Source organism: Chanodichthys erythropterus, chromosome 12 (genome assembly GCF_024489055.1).
Source record: "Chanodichthys erythropterus isolate Z2021 chromosome 12, ASM2448905v1, whole genome shotgun sequence".
NCBI classification, from domain to species: Eukaryota; Metazoa; Chordata; class Actinopteri; order Cypriniformes; family Xenocyprididae; genus Chanodichthys; species Chanodichthys erythropterus.
Genome location: NC_090232.1, coordinates 38,497,212 through 38,511,388, shown reverse-complemented (window position 1 = coordinate 38,511,388; position 14,177 = coordinate 38,497,212). Strand labels below are relative to the sequence as shown.

The 14,177-nt window shown below is 38.8% G+C and overlaps 2 protein-coding genes across 4 annotated transcripts in view; both read left to right on the top strand.

The window, feature by feature from the left end:
• Positions 1 to 5,750, top strand: part of pdxkb (pyridoxal (pyridoxine, vitamin B6) kinase b) — a 28,697-nt gene extending 22,947 nt beyond the window's left edge. Inside the window, exons 8-11 of one of the 2 annotated variants that reach the window (XM_067403594.1) lie at positions 10 to 121; positions 444 to 580; positions 684 to 750; positions 3,402 to 5,750. In XM_067403594.1, the coding sequence (XP_067259695.1) occupies positions 10 to 121; positions 444 to 580; positions 684 to 750; positions 3,402 to 3,514 (429 nt within the window). In that variant the 3' untranslated portion in view covers positions 3,515 to 5,750. The remainder of the gene's footprint in view (positions 1 to 9; positions 122 to 443; positions 581 to 683; positions 751 to 3,401) is intronic. The other variant, XM_067403595.1, reaches the window with a different exon arrangement.
• A 4,588-nt stretch (positions 5,751 to 10,338) lies between these two features.
• agpat3 (1-acylglycerol-3-phosphate O-acyltransferase 3) overlaps positions 10,339 to 14,177 on the top strand; it is a 32,594-nt gene continuing 28,755 nt past the window's right edge. For both annotated transcript variants that reach the window (XM_067403939.1, XM_067403935.1), the window contains exon 1: positions 10,339 to 10,539. The gene's annotated coding sequence lies outside the window, so the exon portion shown is untranslated. The remainder of the gene's footprint in view (positions 10,540 to 14,177) is intronic.

Here is a 14,177-nt window from a genome sequence, read left to right as displayed (position 1 = left end):
TGTGTTCAGGTGATGGATCTTCTGCATAAGATGGGTCCAGACACCGTGGTCATCACCAGCTCTGATCTGCCCCCTCGTCTTGGAGACCGATTTCTGGTGTCTCTTGGCAGTCAGCGCATTTGTAAGTGTGTGTGTGTGTCTGTGTGTGCTTCCTGTGGAACTCAAAATTGCTTTGTCATGAATTTAAAAACATGTCAAACTGCTGAACAGTGGGAGATAATCGTTTGTGGATTTGACAGATGACAAAATTTGCAATTATAAGATCTTATTGGAATGCATGTGGATTCAAAAATGTTTATATTTACTTGTATATTTATATATTTATCGCTTTGAATCACCTTCATGGGGTTGTGTAGCCTAGTGGGTGAAGATCAGGACTGGTTCAGGTATGGTCAATTCTTGTGAAGAATACAGACATGAATAAAATACCCATGTTTCTGCAGTGATGCCAGACGGTACAAGGAAGACCCAGCGGATCCGAATAGAGGTGCCGAAAGTGGATGCGGTGTTTGTGGGCACTGGTGATCTATTTGCTGCTATGCTGTTGGCCTGGACTCACCATTACCCAACAGACCTGAAGGTACAGAATATTAAATCATCATGTCATAGATGCATCACAGTGATCATGCAGTGCAGTAAGAAAATGCTGATCGAGTGTTATTCTGTCTTGTTCTTTTTCTCAGACGGCATGTGAGAAGACTTTCTCTGTCATGCACCATGTCATTCAGAGGACTATATCTTATGCCCATGGTAACACAACAGCCAAAACTTGTTTATATTATATGTATGTGCATGATGTAGAGTTGTTTCAATGCCAAAATTCTTGTATCAATTGTTACAATATTAAAATTACAAATGAAAATGGCCTTCAACTACTTTTACTGTAAGTAAACATTGTTTTATCTTTTTCAAGTAATTATTCAAGTAAAGTCAGTCAGTGATAAAATAAAGAACAAAAAATATAGCTGCAAGCAGCAGTTAAAGGGCCAAGCACAACGGAAGCAAACAAGGAAGCTAGCAGCAGACCAACAAAGTCAAAATGGACTATGATAGCAGCTGAGACAAAGACACTGCATGTCAATCAGACCAACAGTACTGTGTTTAGAGCCAATTTCATATTTTGTTAAATTATAGCAGTCCCACCGCTTTTTTGTGTGTTCTCAGTGCCCCCATACATAAGTGTGTCTAAATTGGTGAAAATTGGTGAATATAAAATATCAAAATTTTGACATTTGGCCATTAGCATGTAGTCAACAACATGTTTCCGATTTTCCTACGCTGGTTTCAAACAGTTTCTAATATATTCACAAATGTTGTTTAAACACTAAATCATAATGTTGCACTAATCATAAGGCGAAACATCGCATGATTGGTATCTTTGGACTCGGCAAGGTTTCAGGAATCCAAGGACACTTACGTGAAAATAAGACAACCACATCCAAAGTTATATTCATATGAATTTTTTTATTTTACCACTAGGTGGTGCTGATCTGAAACTGATCTGACTCCTTCAGGGCATCGTGCCGATGACCCATACCGAGTTTCGTAATGAAATGTTCATGCAGCATTTTACTACAAAATTCTAAAGGCCCCGGTATACTTCATACGAAGTTCTTTTTCATTCTTCGTTTAGGGGTAAAACGAAGTTCGAAATGCGTGACCAGCGATATACTGTAAGCGAAGATCTGGCGCCGCCCACACTGCTGAGAGCGACGGTTATATGAATATGTAAATATGTGCCGTGCACTTTCTTCTCAGTAACAAAATAAACACAACAAAAATGAGAAAACAGCAAACATTTATTATAGAAAGCATAAGAAAAATGTCTTGACCATAACAGCATGGGAATGTTAGCACGAGCCCTGCAAAGTAGCACTCCAGTCACGTCATACAGCACTTTATTCAATAGATTGCTTAAAATCAAGCAGCTTTACAGTATCAAACATGAAAAACAGGGTTAGTGCCTCATATCATCAGAAGCACAACTTCATTTTGTACTATAAAGCGGCTATCCAGTGTATTCATGTTTTCACCCGCGGAGATCTTACCTCAATGAATTCAACACACGAAATGACTCAAAGATGCGACCCACGCGAGTGAAGGTGGAGCCTCAGCGCACACCTCCTATTATGTTATCGTCACTGACCAATGGTAGTACCGAAGGTGTTTTGCAGCTGAAGCAAACTTTTCCTGAAAGTTCGCTTTGGCAAGCCGTTTCGAACTTCCAAAAAGAACACAAAATGAACTTCTTTTTGGCCTGATTTTGTTCGAAATGACGTCACATCAGTTCGTTCTTCGATTTCGTTTGAAGTATACTAGAGCCTTAAATGGCCAACGCCCAAAATGGCCCGATTTGGGAAAATTGGATATCACTCGACTCAGCTTGATGCCCATAATCCACCAAGATTATTTAAAAATTAGCCATATTTTGTATTTTGTACCGGACCAGTAGATGGCGCTGCACCGAAACGCAGCATGCCGCCTCATGTCATGCTTGTGATGGATCAAGTTTGGTCTGAATACGATAAAGCGTTGGGGAGATAGAGCCTTATGTCTGTTTTTGCAAGTGCTACGTTTTTCAAAAACAGTTTGACAAATCAACTTGAATTCCGTAACTTTTTTTGTCATGGTCTGGAGATGATCTGGTTCAATTTTCGTGAAAAATAGCAGTCTTGAGCCAAGGAATCAGAGGAAAAAAGGATTTTGTTTCTACGATTTTCTTCCTTACGGTTCAAAAGTTATTAGCATAAACATGCAAATTTGGACAGTTGGTTGAGATTGAGATGCCAAATTTGCTTTGTTTACAGTTTAGGCTGTCCTCTATCCGTGTGCCAAATTTCATAACTTTGCCATAGACTCAAGAGCGGAAGAAGAAGAATAAATAGAACGCCAACAGATACAACCTTCGGTGCTTAGCCCCCTAATAAGCAGTGCTTGATGTTTTCTAGGTATTTTCCAGCAATATGAAGCACATATTTAATTAAAATGTCAAACTTGATAAAAAAACATAAGGTATTCACTTATACATTTCTTAGGTTTACAGTTATGATCATTGAAAAGCCTAAGCATGTCATTCATCCATCACTGTCATAGTGTCATTATGTGTATAAACTAAAGTAAAGCTGGGGGCAGTATTTTTGTTTGTTTGTTTGTTTTAGCTATTTTAAATGGTAATAATATTTCACAATATTACTGTTTTACTGTGTTTTTGATCAAATATATGCAGCCTTGGTGAGCCAAAAACATTAAAAATCTTACAAACCCCCAATAACAGCAGCCATATCATATGAAAGCGTTATATGAATGCCTCATTCATTCATTCATTCATTCATTTATTCATTCACTCACTCGATAAGCTTATTTTATTTGAATGCTTTTGTCTCTTTCTCTTGTATGTTCAGAAATGGCAGGTCCTGGTAGAAGACCTAGCCCGGCTCAGCTGGAGTTACGGATGGTCCAGAGTAAAGCGGACATAGAGGATCCAGCCATAGTCATGGAGGCGACCGTTCTATAGAGCCGCCACATGCCACATCTCATCCACACATCTCACCCTCCGCTCACAACTGCACAATGTATAGATGTTGTACATTTTGATATGTAATGTGACATTGCCTTAGAATCTCAGCCAGAGCACAACAGTTCCATTCTTAAGAGATTCAGCAGGGTACGGCCAAACAGGCGAGAGGGGGAGAGCGATCGCTTGTGCTCTGAGAGAGTATAACGCAGAGAAAAGAGAAGAGAAGAAGAGAATGGGAGAGATGATCGCCCTCTCATTCACACTCTTGCAATCTTCACCATCTCTGTCTCTCTCTCTCTTTCTCTCAAAGCTCCTCAAGAACTCCGGTTCGTCCTGCACATAAAGCCCGGTCACTGGCATTTCCAGACCAGGTCAGTTACGTACCTAAACTGCCATCGATCTAGTGAGGACCAATTTAAAAAAATGACGTTAATATAGATGTGACGCTTTCTACACTCTAGGATTTTGAGTCAGAGCTGTTCAGCAACAAACATAGAAAACAAAACCTAGATGGTTGAGTCTCACAAAAACTCTCAAGAAATGTCTGGGTCATATTTTTTTTCTCAAAATCAAAAGGTAAAAATAAGATTATATTTATTGCATAGAAGAAAAAGAAGGCTATTATTAGGACCATTACGTTTTTTGTGTATTATGCTATTAGTTTGATGTCAGTTAAGTGTAAGAATAATAATAAATTGTTATTTTTATATTATAATTTTATTATTATTATTATATTCAGTTAATGTGTGGTCTCCTCAATTCTCAGTAGCTTAGTGTAACGTGAAAAAAATGTCTCATTTCCAAATCATTCTCAAATCTCATTTTTTATATTAATCTTTTTATTTATTATTCTTTTGTATGTTTTGTTTTTAATATTGTGGCCAGACAGGATGATTTTCATGACCATATTACTTTTTTTCAGGGATAAAATGTGATTATTTGTCATAGTACAAACAATGTTGGTCCTAAAAATAGATTTTCTTTATGCAAAATTTAATTCTGTATTTTTGTCATTTGAGAATTACCCAGAAAGCTTGGTCTTTTGCTCACTGTGGTTCTTGATAAGATACATGTATCTGGAAAAGATAGGTTGTGGCCAACCTCAAAAAATGCACAAGTAAGTTGTTAAATGTGTATTACAGACCCAAAGCATTTGTGTGAGAGTCCAACTTGTGTTTAAATATGTATTTTATTGTTTTTTTTGTTTGTTTTTTTGTGACTATTTTCTCCCAAAAAGGGAGTTTTTATTGAAGAGATGCGCTGTATTTTGTGACTTGATGTTGATGTTTTTGGTGAGATGTACTGTAATAATTTTTGGCCTTGCTCATGTGTATGATTTAATTCTCTTTCCATTGATTTCATTTTGCATTGAGCATTTATAAATGTGGAAGTTCTAGCATTTCACTCCATGTTTGTTTGTCAATGTAACTAACATTATCATCTCATTTGCTTTAAACTGATTGTATTTGCATTGATAATCTACTTGTTTGTACAAGCAGAAGAGACTTTAAAAGTAGTTTTATCTTTTTATTTGATAGTATTTTCATATCTTAAAAGGAAAAGACTTGTATGAAGTCTGAAGTACTGGGGAAACGTTTTAAAATGCCTTGATTTAAAAGTAGTTCTGTATGTGTGCTGGTCTGGTGATCTGCACCAGGTTCTCTCTCACTGTGCCAGAGAACATGGTGTCTCTTGGTTACAATGCTGTGAAAGATAATAAAAGGCAGATGAGTTGTACATTTAATCAGACTTGCTCTCCTTTGTTCAGTTCATAAGGAGATTGATTCAGGCGACATCTTCTTTTCTGCCATATGTCTGTTTATATTTTGATTTCTCAAGTATTATTTTTGCTTTAGTTTTGACTTCTGATTTACACCTAACTAATGCTCTTCCAAAATTAGTCATTTCTTTAATGCATCGGTTCATTCTTTGATCATTTTTGAGTTGCATTTGTCTTCTAACCACTCAAAATTCATTCTGAGTGAATCTCACAAAAACATATCCGTGTCACATTTAACCCCATACTCAAGAAAAATAGACACAGAAAAAAACATGCTTTCTTTTAAAGAAACAAACCCTATTTTAGGACCTTTTTTTCAATTCTTGGTTATACAATAATTGTTTAATTGGTGGAACAAAAAAGTAGAACAAAAATATTATGTATGAATATTTTATAATATAAATGTGATAATCATAATTATTAATACTTATAATATATAGTTTTTGCATTACCATAATGTCATACTTAATTGTCATGAAAATTAAAAAATAATTTTCTTTAAAGAAATATTTTATTTATTTTGATTTTGGAGTAAAATATGCCTTTTTCTTGGGAGGTTTCGTGAGATTCACCTGTTTTCATCCACTTCAACCACTATCTTATTTTCCATAGAAAAAAAAAAGAAGAAGAAAAAGTTGGCCATGTGCAGGACTAATCAGGGGGTCAGCATTGCTCTGAGGGGCATGTGCTTTCAGCTTTTCATGAGTTCCTGAGCTGTTATCTAACTTATGTGTACTTGTACGTTGTGTACGTGTATGTGTGAATGACAAAAGGATGGTTCTACTGCGAGAGTGCGAGTATTTGTGTTCTCTGAAGGAAAATGAGGGTGTGAAGGAATAAAATGGGGGGAGGGGATGCAAATAAATAAGAAAAGCCAAGTTTAGTCTTTGTGAATACTGACATATTACTGGTATTCAGATGATCATGACATCAGTGATGGCATCACTGTCTCCGAGTGAACTGTACTGTTACCATTTGCACTTAGTGTAATGGAGGCCAGCTGTTTGGTACATTTGGTGCCATGACCCGGATGGTAGTGAGGTTTAGGGAGTGAATGTAACAGAGGCCATCTAGTAAGAGCTGTGCAGCGCATTAGCAACTGACAGTAGAGCTAGTAACGCTAATGTGCCTGCCTCCCATGCCTGAGAGACGCCAGTTCGAATCCCGCTTGGAGCGGTGTGAGTAGAAACGGAGGGGTTGCATTTGGTGCCGTGACCCGAATGAGAGTGACGTTTAGGGGGGTGAGTGTAACGGAGGCCAGTTAGTAAGAGCTGTGCAGGTAAGAGATGCATTAGCAACTGACGGTAGAGCTAGTGACACTAATGTGCCTGCCTCCCATGCTGGAGACGCAGTTTCGAATCCAGTTCGGAGTGGTGCGACTAGAACAAGAGGGGGTTACATTTGATGCCGTGACCCAGATGGGAGTGAGGTTTTAGGGGGGTGAGTGTAACGGAGGCCATCTACTAAGAGCTGTGTGTGTAAACCTAACTCTCCTGATCTCAAGAGGCGCACTAGCAACTGACACTAGAGGCTGTGGACTTTAGCGTCCTTTTTAACGTGCCCACCTCCCACGCTGGATATGCAGATTTGAATCCCGCTCAGAGCGGATCACGTAGGACCGATTACATTTGGTGCCGTGACCCAGATGGGAGTGAGGTTTTAGGGGGGTGAGTGTAACAGAGGCCAGCTAGTAAAAGAGCTGTGAGTGTAAACCTCACTCCCCTGATCTCAAGAAGTGTATGAGCGACTAACACTAGAGGCTGCGATCTTTAGTGTTCTTGTTAGCGAGCCCACCTCCTACACTGGAGACGCAGATTCAAATCCCGCTCAGAGCGGGTCAAGTAGGACCTATTACATTTGGTGCCATGAACAGGATGGAAATGAGGTTTAGGGGAGTGAGTGTAACGGAGGCCAGCTAGTAAGAGATGTGCGAGTAAACCTAACTCTCCTGATCTCAAGAGGCGCACTAGCAACTGACACTAGAGGCTGTGGACTTTAGCGTCCTTTTTAACGTGCCCACCTCCCACGCTGGATATGCAGATTTGAATCCCGCTCAGAGCGGATCACGTAGGACCGATTACATTTGGTGCCGTGACCCAGATGGGAGTGAGGTTTTAGGGGGGTGAGTGTAACAGAGGCCAGCTAGTAAAAGAGCTGTGAGTGTAAACCTCACTCCCCTGATCTCAAGAAGTGTATGAGCGACTAACACTAGAGGCTGCGATCTTTAGTGTTCTTGTTAGCGAGCCCACCTCCTACACTGGAGACGCAGATTCAAATCCCGCTCAGAGCGGGTCAAGTAGGACCTATTACATTTGGTGCCATGAACAGGATGGAAATGAGGTTTAGGGGAGTGAGTGTAACGGAGGCCAGCTAGTAAGAGATGTGCGAGTAAACCTAACTCTCCTGATCTCAAGAGGCGCACTAGCAACTGACACTAGAGGCTGTGGACTTTAGCGTCCTTTTTAACGTGCCCACCTCCCACGCTGGATAGGCAGATTCGAATCCCGCTCAGAGCGGATCAAGTAGGACCGATTACATTTGGTGCCGTGACCCGGATGGGAATGAGGTTTAGGGGAGTGAGTGTAACAGAGGCCAGCTAGTAAGAGCTGTGAGTGTAAACCTCACTCCCCTGGCCTCAAGAAGTGTATGAGCGACTAATAATAGAGGCTGTGGTATTTTGTGTACTTGTTAGCACGCCCACCTCTCATGCCGGTTCAAATCCCCCTCGGAGCGGGTCAAGTAGAACCGGAGGGGTTACATTTGGTGCCGTGACCCGGATGGGAGTAAGGTTTAGGGGGATGAGTGTAATGAAGGCCAGCTAGTAAGAGCTGTGCAAGTAAACCTCACTCCCATGGCCTCAAGAAGAGTGCTAGAGACTGCGGTATTTGTCGTCCTTGTTAACGGGCCCTCCTCCCATAACGGAGATGACATTTCGAATTACGCTCAGAGCGGGTCGAGTAGGACCGGTTACACTGGCACTCGCCCAAGTGCTGCTTAACAGGTTTAATTAGAGGAAAATGGCCAATTCTACTTGAAGATGCCTTGGTGAACAGTCAACCTTTTCTTCTGCAGAAAAACATGCATGCTAACTATATTTAAAGATGTCAAAGACATGCTTACTATGAGAGCACGCTTGTGTTTACTGTTAATGGAACGAGTGTCACCTGATATAAGAAAACCTGTCAGAGCCTCACGAAGACTAAAAAAAAAAAAAAAAAGTAGGCAGCCAAATATTTTGACTGTTATAGCAGTGATGTCTAGTACATTCCCTGAGGGAACTGTAGTGAAGAACTTTTTTGGACGAACTACATTTTCGTTTGTTCTGTAATGTTTGTAAATTGTATATTGGTCTGTGGAAATTATGTGTTGTCTATTGTAAGACTGTGGATCAAAGATGACCAAATGACGCTGAGCTCCCTCTGGTGGACGGAGCTTATATCGTCTGGGAAAAACTATTCCACTACCTTTATTTAGGCTATGAACAAAATGATCTTTAGTATATAGGTCCCTTAATGCCATTCTTTTTTAATCTGATGAGTGTAGACAATGTACTGACTCCATATGATACGTTTATATATCGCTTGTACCTATACCTCATCATGTGTATGTCATTTCCTGTGTTTTGTATTATTAGCTGCCTTCCATCACAAGGCATTGAATGCCTTACAACATGTACAAAAGCATTTCAGGCCTACTAGTGCTCAAAAAATCCATCTGTTCTTCGCGTTAGTGCGACTTCCATAGCTCTGACTCTTGAAGTGAGTGAAGGATTTATATTTATAGGTTTTTTAATGTCATTTTTGTTGAATTTCAATTCCACACAGACTGAGGTGCAAGACAGAATATTTCCTGAGGCTGTTTGTAATATAGGATGAAACATCTGTAGAAAATGATGGAATTCGACAGAAATTATTCATTGTGTCTGTCTTTGGAATCATTATTTCATCTGTAAAATGAGTGTTTAAAACCACTGTGCTTGCTGTAATGTACTCTTGTCTTCAACAGTACTGTTTGATAGAGGATGCTACGGCAAGAGTACATGAGAATACACTTGAACATGTGTCCTTCTCACAGAACGCCAAATATGAATTTCAGTGACATCATAATGGGCAGTATGACATGTTGCCAAGGCAACAATTGGAGGCACCATTCTACTTCTCTGTAAATATGTCTGTCTCTCTTAACAGTTCTAATAGTGACATGTCAGTGCTTCGCGATTCATTTTGATTCCCTCTCTGTTGACATGGTTGATATCAGAAAACTTTTTTTTTTCTTTCTTTGGTTTTCCGTTCTGAATGGGGTCAGAAAAGACAATAAAAATAAATGTTTGGTAAAGTTTTTAGTGCTTTGTTTTCAAATTCTGAATATTTTATAATATGTAACAATAAAGATTGTAGTGTACAAATCCACATTTATAATGTATGTATGTTATAATGCAATAAAGAAAAACAAAGTATTATATTAAACTCTGTATATTTGTGTGTGTTTTTAGGTGGGGAGGAGGTTAAAATATTGCAGTTCAGACACTGTTCTAAATGAAATGCAGCATCAGTACAGCCTCAAACTTTGTTGTTGTCACCATTACAGTGTATATATTTAATTAATTTCATCTGTACATATTCTCAATTTCATAATGAGAATAATTTTGCAGCTCTGATGCTGCTTTGGTTCTAAATAGAGCTTCAGTTCAGAATATGTTGTTGTCATAACAGTAGTCTTTTCGAATGTATATATACACAATTCCATGATTAAATTTCATAATATAATTTCTGCAACTGTAATCCCTGCAACCTGCGCAAACGCATATGCAGCCTGTGAGGTAAATGCACCTTTTGTCCATGGTAGGCAATATATGCAACTTCTGTCGGTGTAAAGTTCATTTTAAAGAACACAAAATGAATGTCTAAAACACTTACAAATGTATTTAATTCTCCATATTGACTTTATTGATTAGGTCAGCGTCTTACAGCAGCCTGCTGAGGACGAGAGAGGAGTGGTGGAACTACAAAGCGCCATTGTTTCCAGTCGATGAGCAGAGTAATCGGACAGGAAGTCCCATGGCTAGATGCAATGTGTGTGTTGTGCGTGGATAGATAACGACATACGGACACAAAGAGTAGCGATCATCTGAGCAGCACCCCAGAAGCTTAGACACCAGTTTCTGACAGCATTAACACATTGCATCACATTAAGCGGAAGATCACGAATCCTCCACGCAGATCCACTGATGACATTTAAGCAGGTAATGCACGCGCATGATGATGACTGTTCTCTAAACCCGATTAATTACCATCCTGACACTGCTATTATTAATCTTGACAGGCAGATGCATGCGTCCAGTGCACAGTCCCGTGTTTTATCCCTTTATTTTATTATTTTGCATTTGAATTGTAATGCATTTTTGATATTAGATATGTGCGCACGGGCTCGTGCGAGCGCTCGAGGTGCTCCCTGTGCTGCAGTGGCCAGTTTATAGGAACAGCATGTTTACTAAGCTCACTGCTTAGTAACCAATGCAAGGCAGTTTGACAGCGCACGTTTAAGATAGACATCTTTCCCCATTTGCATTATATGGTGTCTATCTAGTTCATTCAGCAATTATTTGCATTTGAATGGCTTTTGATTTATTGAAGATAAGTGGTGTTTATGTGGTGTTGCCGTGTGTCATTCTCTTTCCCGACCTGCACGTCATTGTCGTGCGATTATCGGGGTTACTAGAGTTCAGATGCAGAGCTGGGCTTTTGCCTTCAGTTTAGTTGCTGAGTGGGTTTTACTCATGCACAGTAATTTACATTAGTCATGTTTTTATATAATACCGGCGCATGTGTAACTGCATTTTCGTCTTTATTATGTCTTACTAATTGTTCCTGTTTTATTGGTGGTTGTTGGATATTGTCTGTAATATCTAAACTTTTTTTTTTTTGTATTTATTCAGAACCAGAACCCGTTTAATAAAAAAAAAAAAAAAAAATGATATTAGATTAGATTTGATATTTTGATATTAAATATTACATTAATAAAAAATAATCTTTGGAACGCAAATTAAGATATTTTTGTTGAAATTCGATCTCTCAGAGAGGCCTCCATAGCCAGCAATGACATTTCCTCTCTCAAGATCCATAAAGGTACTAAAAACATATTTAAATCAGTTCATGTGAGTACAGTGGTTCAATATTAATATTATAAAGCAACGAGAATATTTTTGGTGTGCTAAAAAAAAAAATGAATCTTTTGAGTCGAATCAGTGATTTGGATCGCATATCAAACCACCAAACTGCTGAAATCAGTTGACTTTGGCAGAACCACTGTACTCACATGAACTGATTTAAATATGTTTTTAGTACCTTTATGGATCTTGAGAGAGGAAGTACCATTGCTGTCTATGCAGGCCTTGCTGAGCCATTGAATTTAATCAAAAATATCTTAATTTGTGTTGCGAGGATTAACAAAGGTCTTAGGGGTGTGGAACAACATGAGGGTGAGTAATTAATTACATTATTTTTATTTTTGGGTGAACTGACCCTTTAAAGGGCAGTGTATGACATCAAAGTACCGCAAGAGTGATTTGAAAGCATACAGAACCGTCTGCTCTCTAATCGCTCTCGTGGTACTTTGATGTCATACACTGATTGGTCTGCACAGCGTTACTTCAAAGGTGCTAAAGAGGATGTTTTGTTGTATACATTTTTTTTTAATATTACTTGAAACTGTCTTTACTAACTAATAAAAGACTATTTATTAGGTGCACTGAAAGTCGTTTACGCGATCATCGGGGGGGTGTTCTTACGCATTTGCTCATTTCAAAAACTCAGTAACAGTCTTTGGTTTCTCAGTCGACGAAAAGATCCTCTTTAGCACCTTTAAAGGAACACTCCGCTTTTTTTTAAAATAGGCTCATTTTCCAACTCCCCTAGAGTTAAACAGTTGAGTTTTACCGTTTTCGAATCCATTCAGCCGATCTCCGGTTCTGGCGGTACCACTTTTAGCATAGCTTAGCATAGTTCATTGAATCTGATTAGACCGTTAGCATCGCGCTTAAAAATGACCAAAGAGTTTTGATATTTTTCCTATTTAAAACTTGACTCTTCTGTAGTTAAATCGTGTACTAAGACGGACGGAAAATAAAAAGTTGCGATTTTCTAGGCTGATATGGCTAGGAACTATACTCTCATTCTGGCGTAATAATCAAGGAACTTTGCTGCCATATCATGGCTGCAGCAGTGCAATGATATTACGTAGTGCCCGTGAGCCCCTGCTTGCACAGGGAACGTGCCTTGCAACCATGGAGACGTATGTGAGAGACGCTGCGTAATATCATTGCGCCTGCTGCAGCCATGATACGGCAGCAAAGTTCATTGATTATTACACCTGAATGAGAGTATAGTTCCTAGCCATATCAGCCTAGAAAATCACAACTTTTCATTTTCTGTCGGTCTTAGTACACGGTTTAACTACAGAAGAGTCAAGTTTTAAATAGGAAAAATATCAAAACTCTTTGGTCATTTTTAAGCACGATGCTAACGGTCTAATCAGATTCAATGAACTATGCTAAGCTATGCTAAAAGTGGTACCGCCAGAACCGGAGATCGGCTGAATGGATTAGAAAACGGTAAAACTCAACTGTTTAACTCTAGGGGAGTTGGAATATGAGCCTATTTTCAAAAAAGTGGAGTGTTCCTTTAAATCAAATGCACCTCTTTTTTAATTGTCACTTGTCGCCACCTACTGTTTTAACGATGTAATGATATAATCGTTATTTGAAGCATTACTTTCAAAAGGTGATTTACTTTATTTTGATTGATATTCGCTACTGTAGACATCAGTGTTTATATCTGAACTGTAAACTTTTATCCTAGTTCTTATGTGATCATTTGAATATTTGTAACAGAAATAACCATACTGTGATGTTGAAAAGACTGTTTGTGAAGCTGTTTAATATGTATACATGATAACTGCTCTCTCTGGTTCAGCGGCAGCGCTAACGCAGATCTGAATGTTTGTGTAATTTTGATAAAGGTTTAATAGACAGGAGAATCGCTGTCATTTAGGAATAAGATTGCGTGGGTTTTTGAATTGAGATCACTATCTTTTAAAGGTGCCCTAGAATCAAAAATTTAATTTACCTTGGCATAGTTGAATAAAAAGAGTTCAGTACATGGAAATGACATACAGTGAGTCTCAATCTCCATTGTTTCCTCCTTATATAAATCTCATTTGTTTAAAAGACCTCCGAACAACAGGCGAATCTCAACATAACACAGACTGTTACGTAACAGTCAGGATCATTAATATGTACGCCCCCAATATTTGCATATGCCAGCCCATGATCGAGGCATTACACAAGGGCAGGACGTCTGGATCTGTGCACAGCAGAATCATCAGACCTGGTAACCAAGCAAGGACAATAGCAAAAATGGCAGATGGAGCAATAATAACTGACATGATCCATCATAACATGATATTTTTAGTGATATTTGTAAATTGTCTTTATAAATGTTTTGTTAGCATGTTGTTAATGTACTGTTAAATGTGGTTGAAGTTACCATCGTTTCTTACTGTATTCACGGAGACACATCTTCATTCTTTATAAATCTCTCCAACAGTGTGTAATGTTAGCTTTAGCCACGGAGCACTATCAGACTCATTTAGATTTCAAAAGTAAACATCCAAATAAATACTATACTCACATGATCCGACACATGCATGCAGTATGCATGACGAACATCTTGTAAAGATCCATTTGAGGGTTATATTAGCTGTGTGAACTTTGTAAATGCACTGTATTATAGTCGAGAGCTCGGGGGGGCAGGGAGCGATTTTTAAAGGGGCCGCAGCCTGAATTGGTGCATAGTTAATGATGCCCCAAAATAGGCAGTTAAA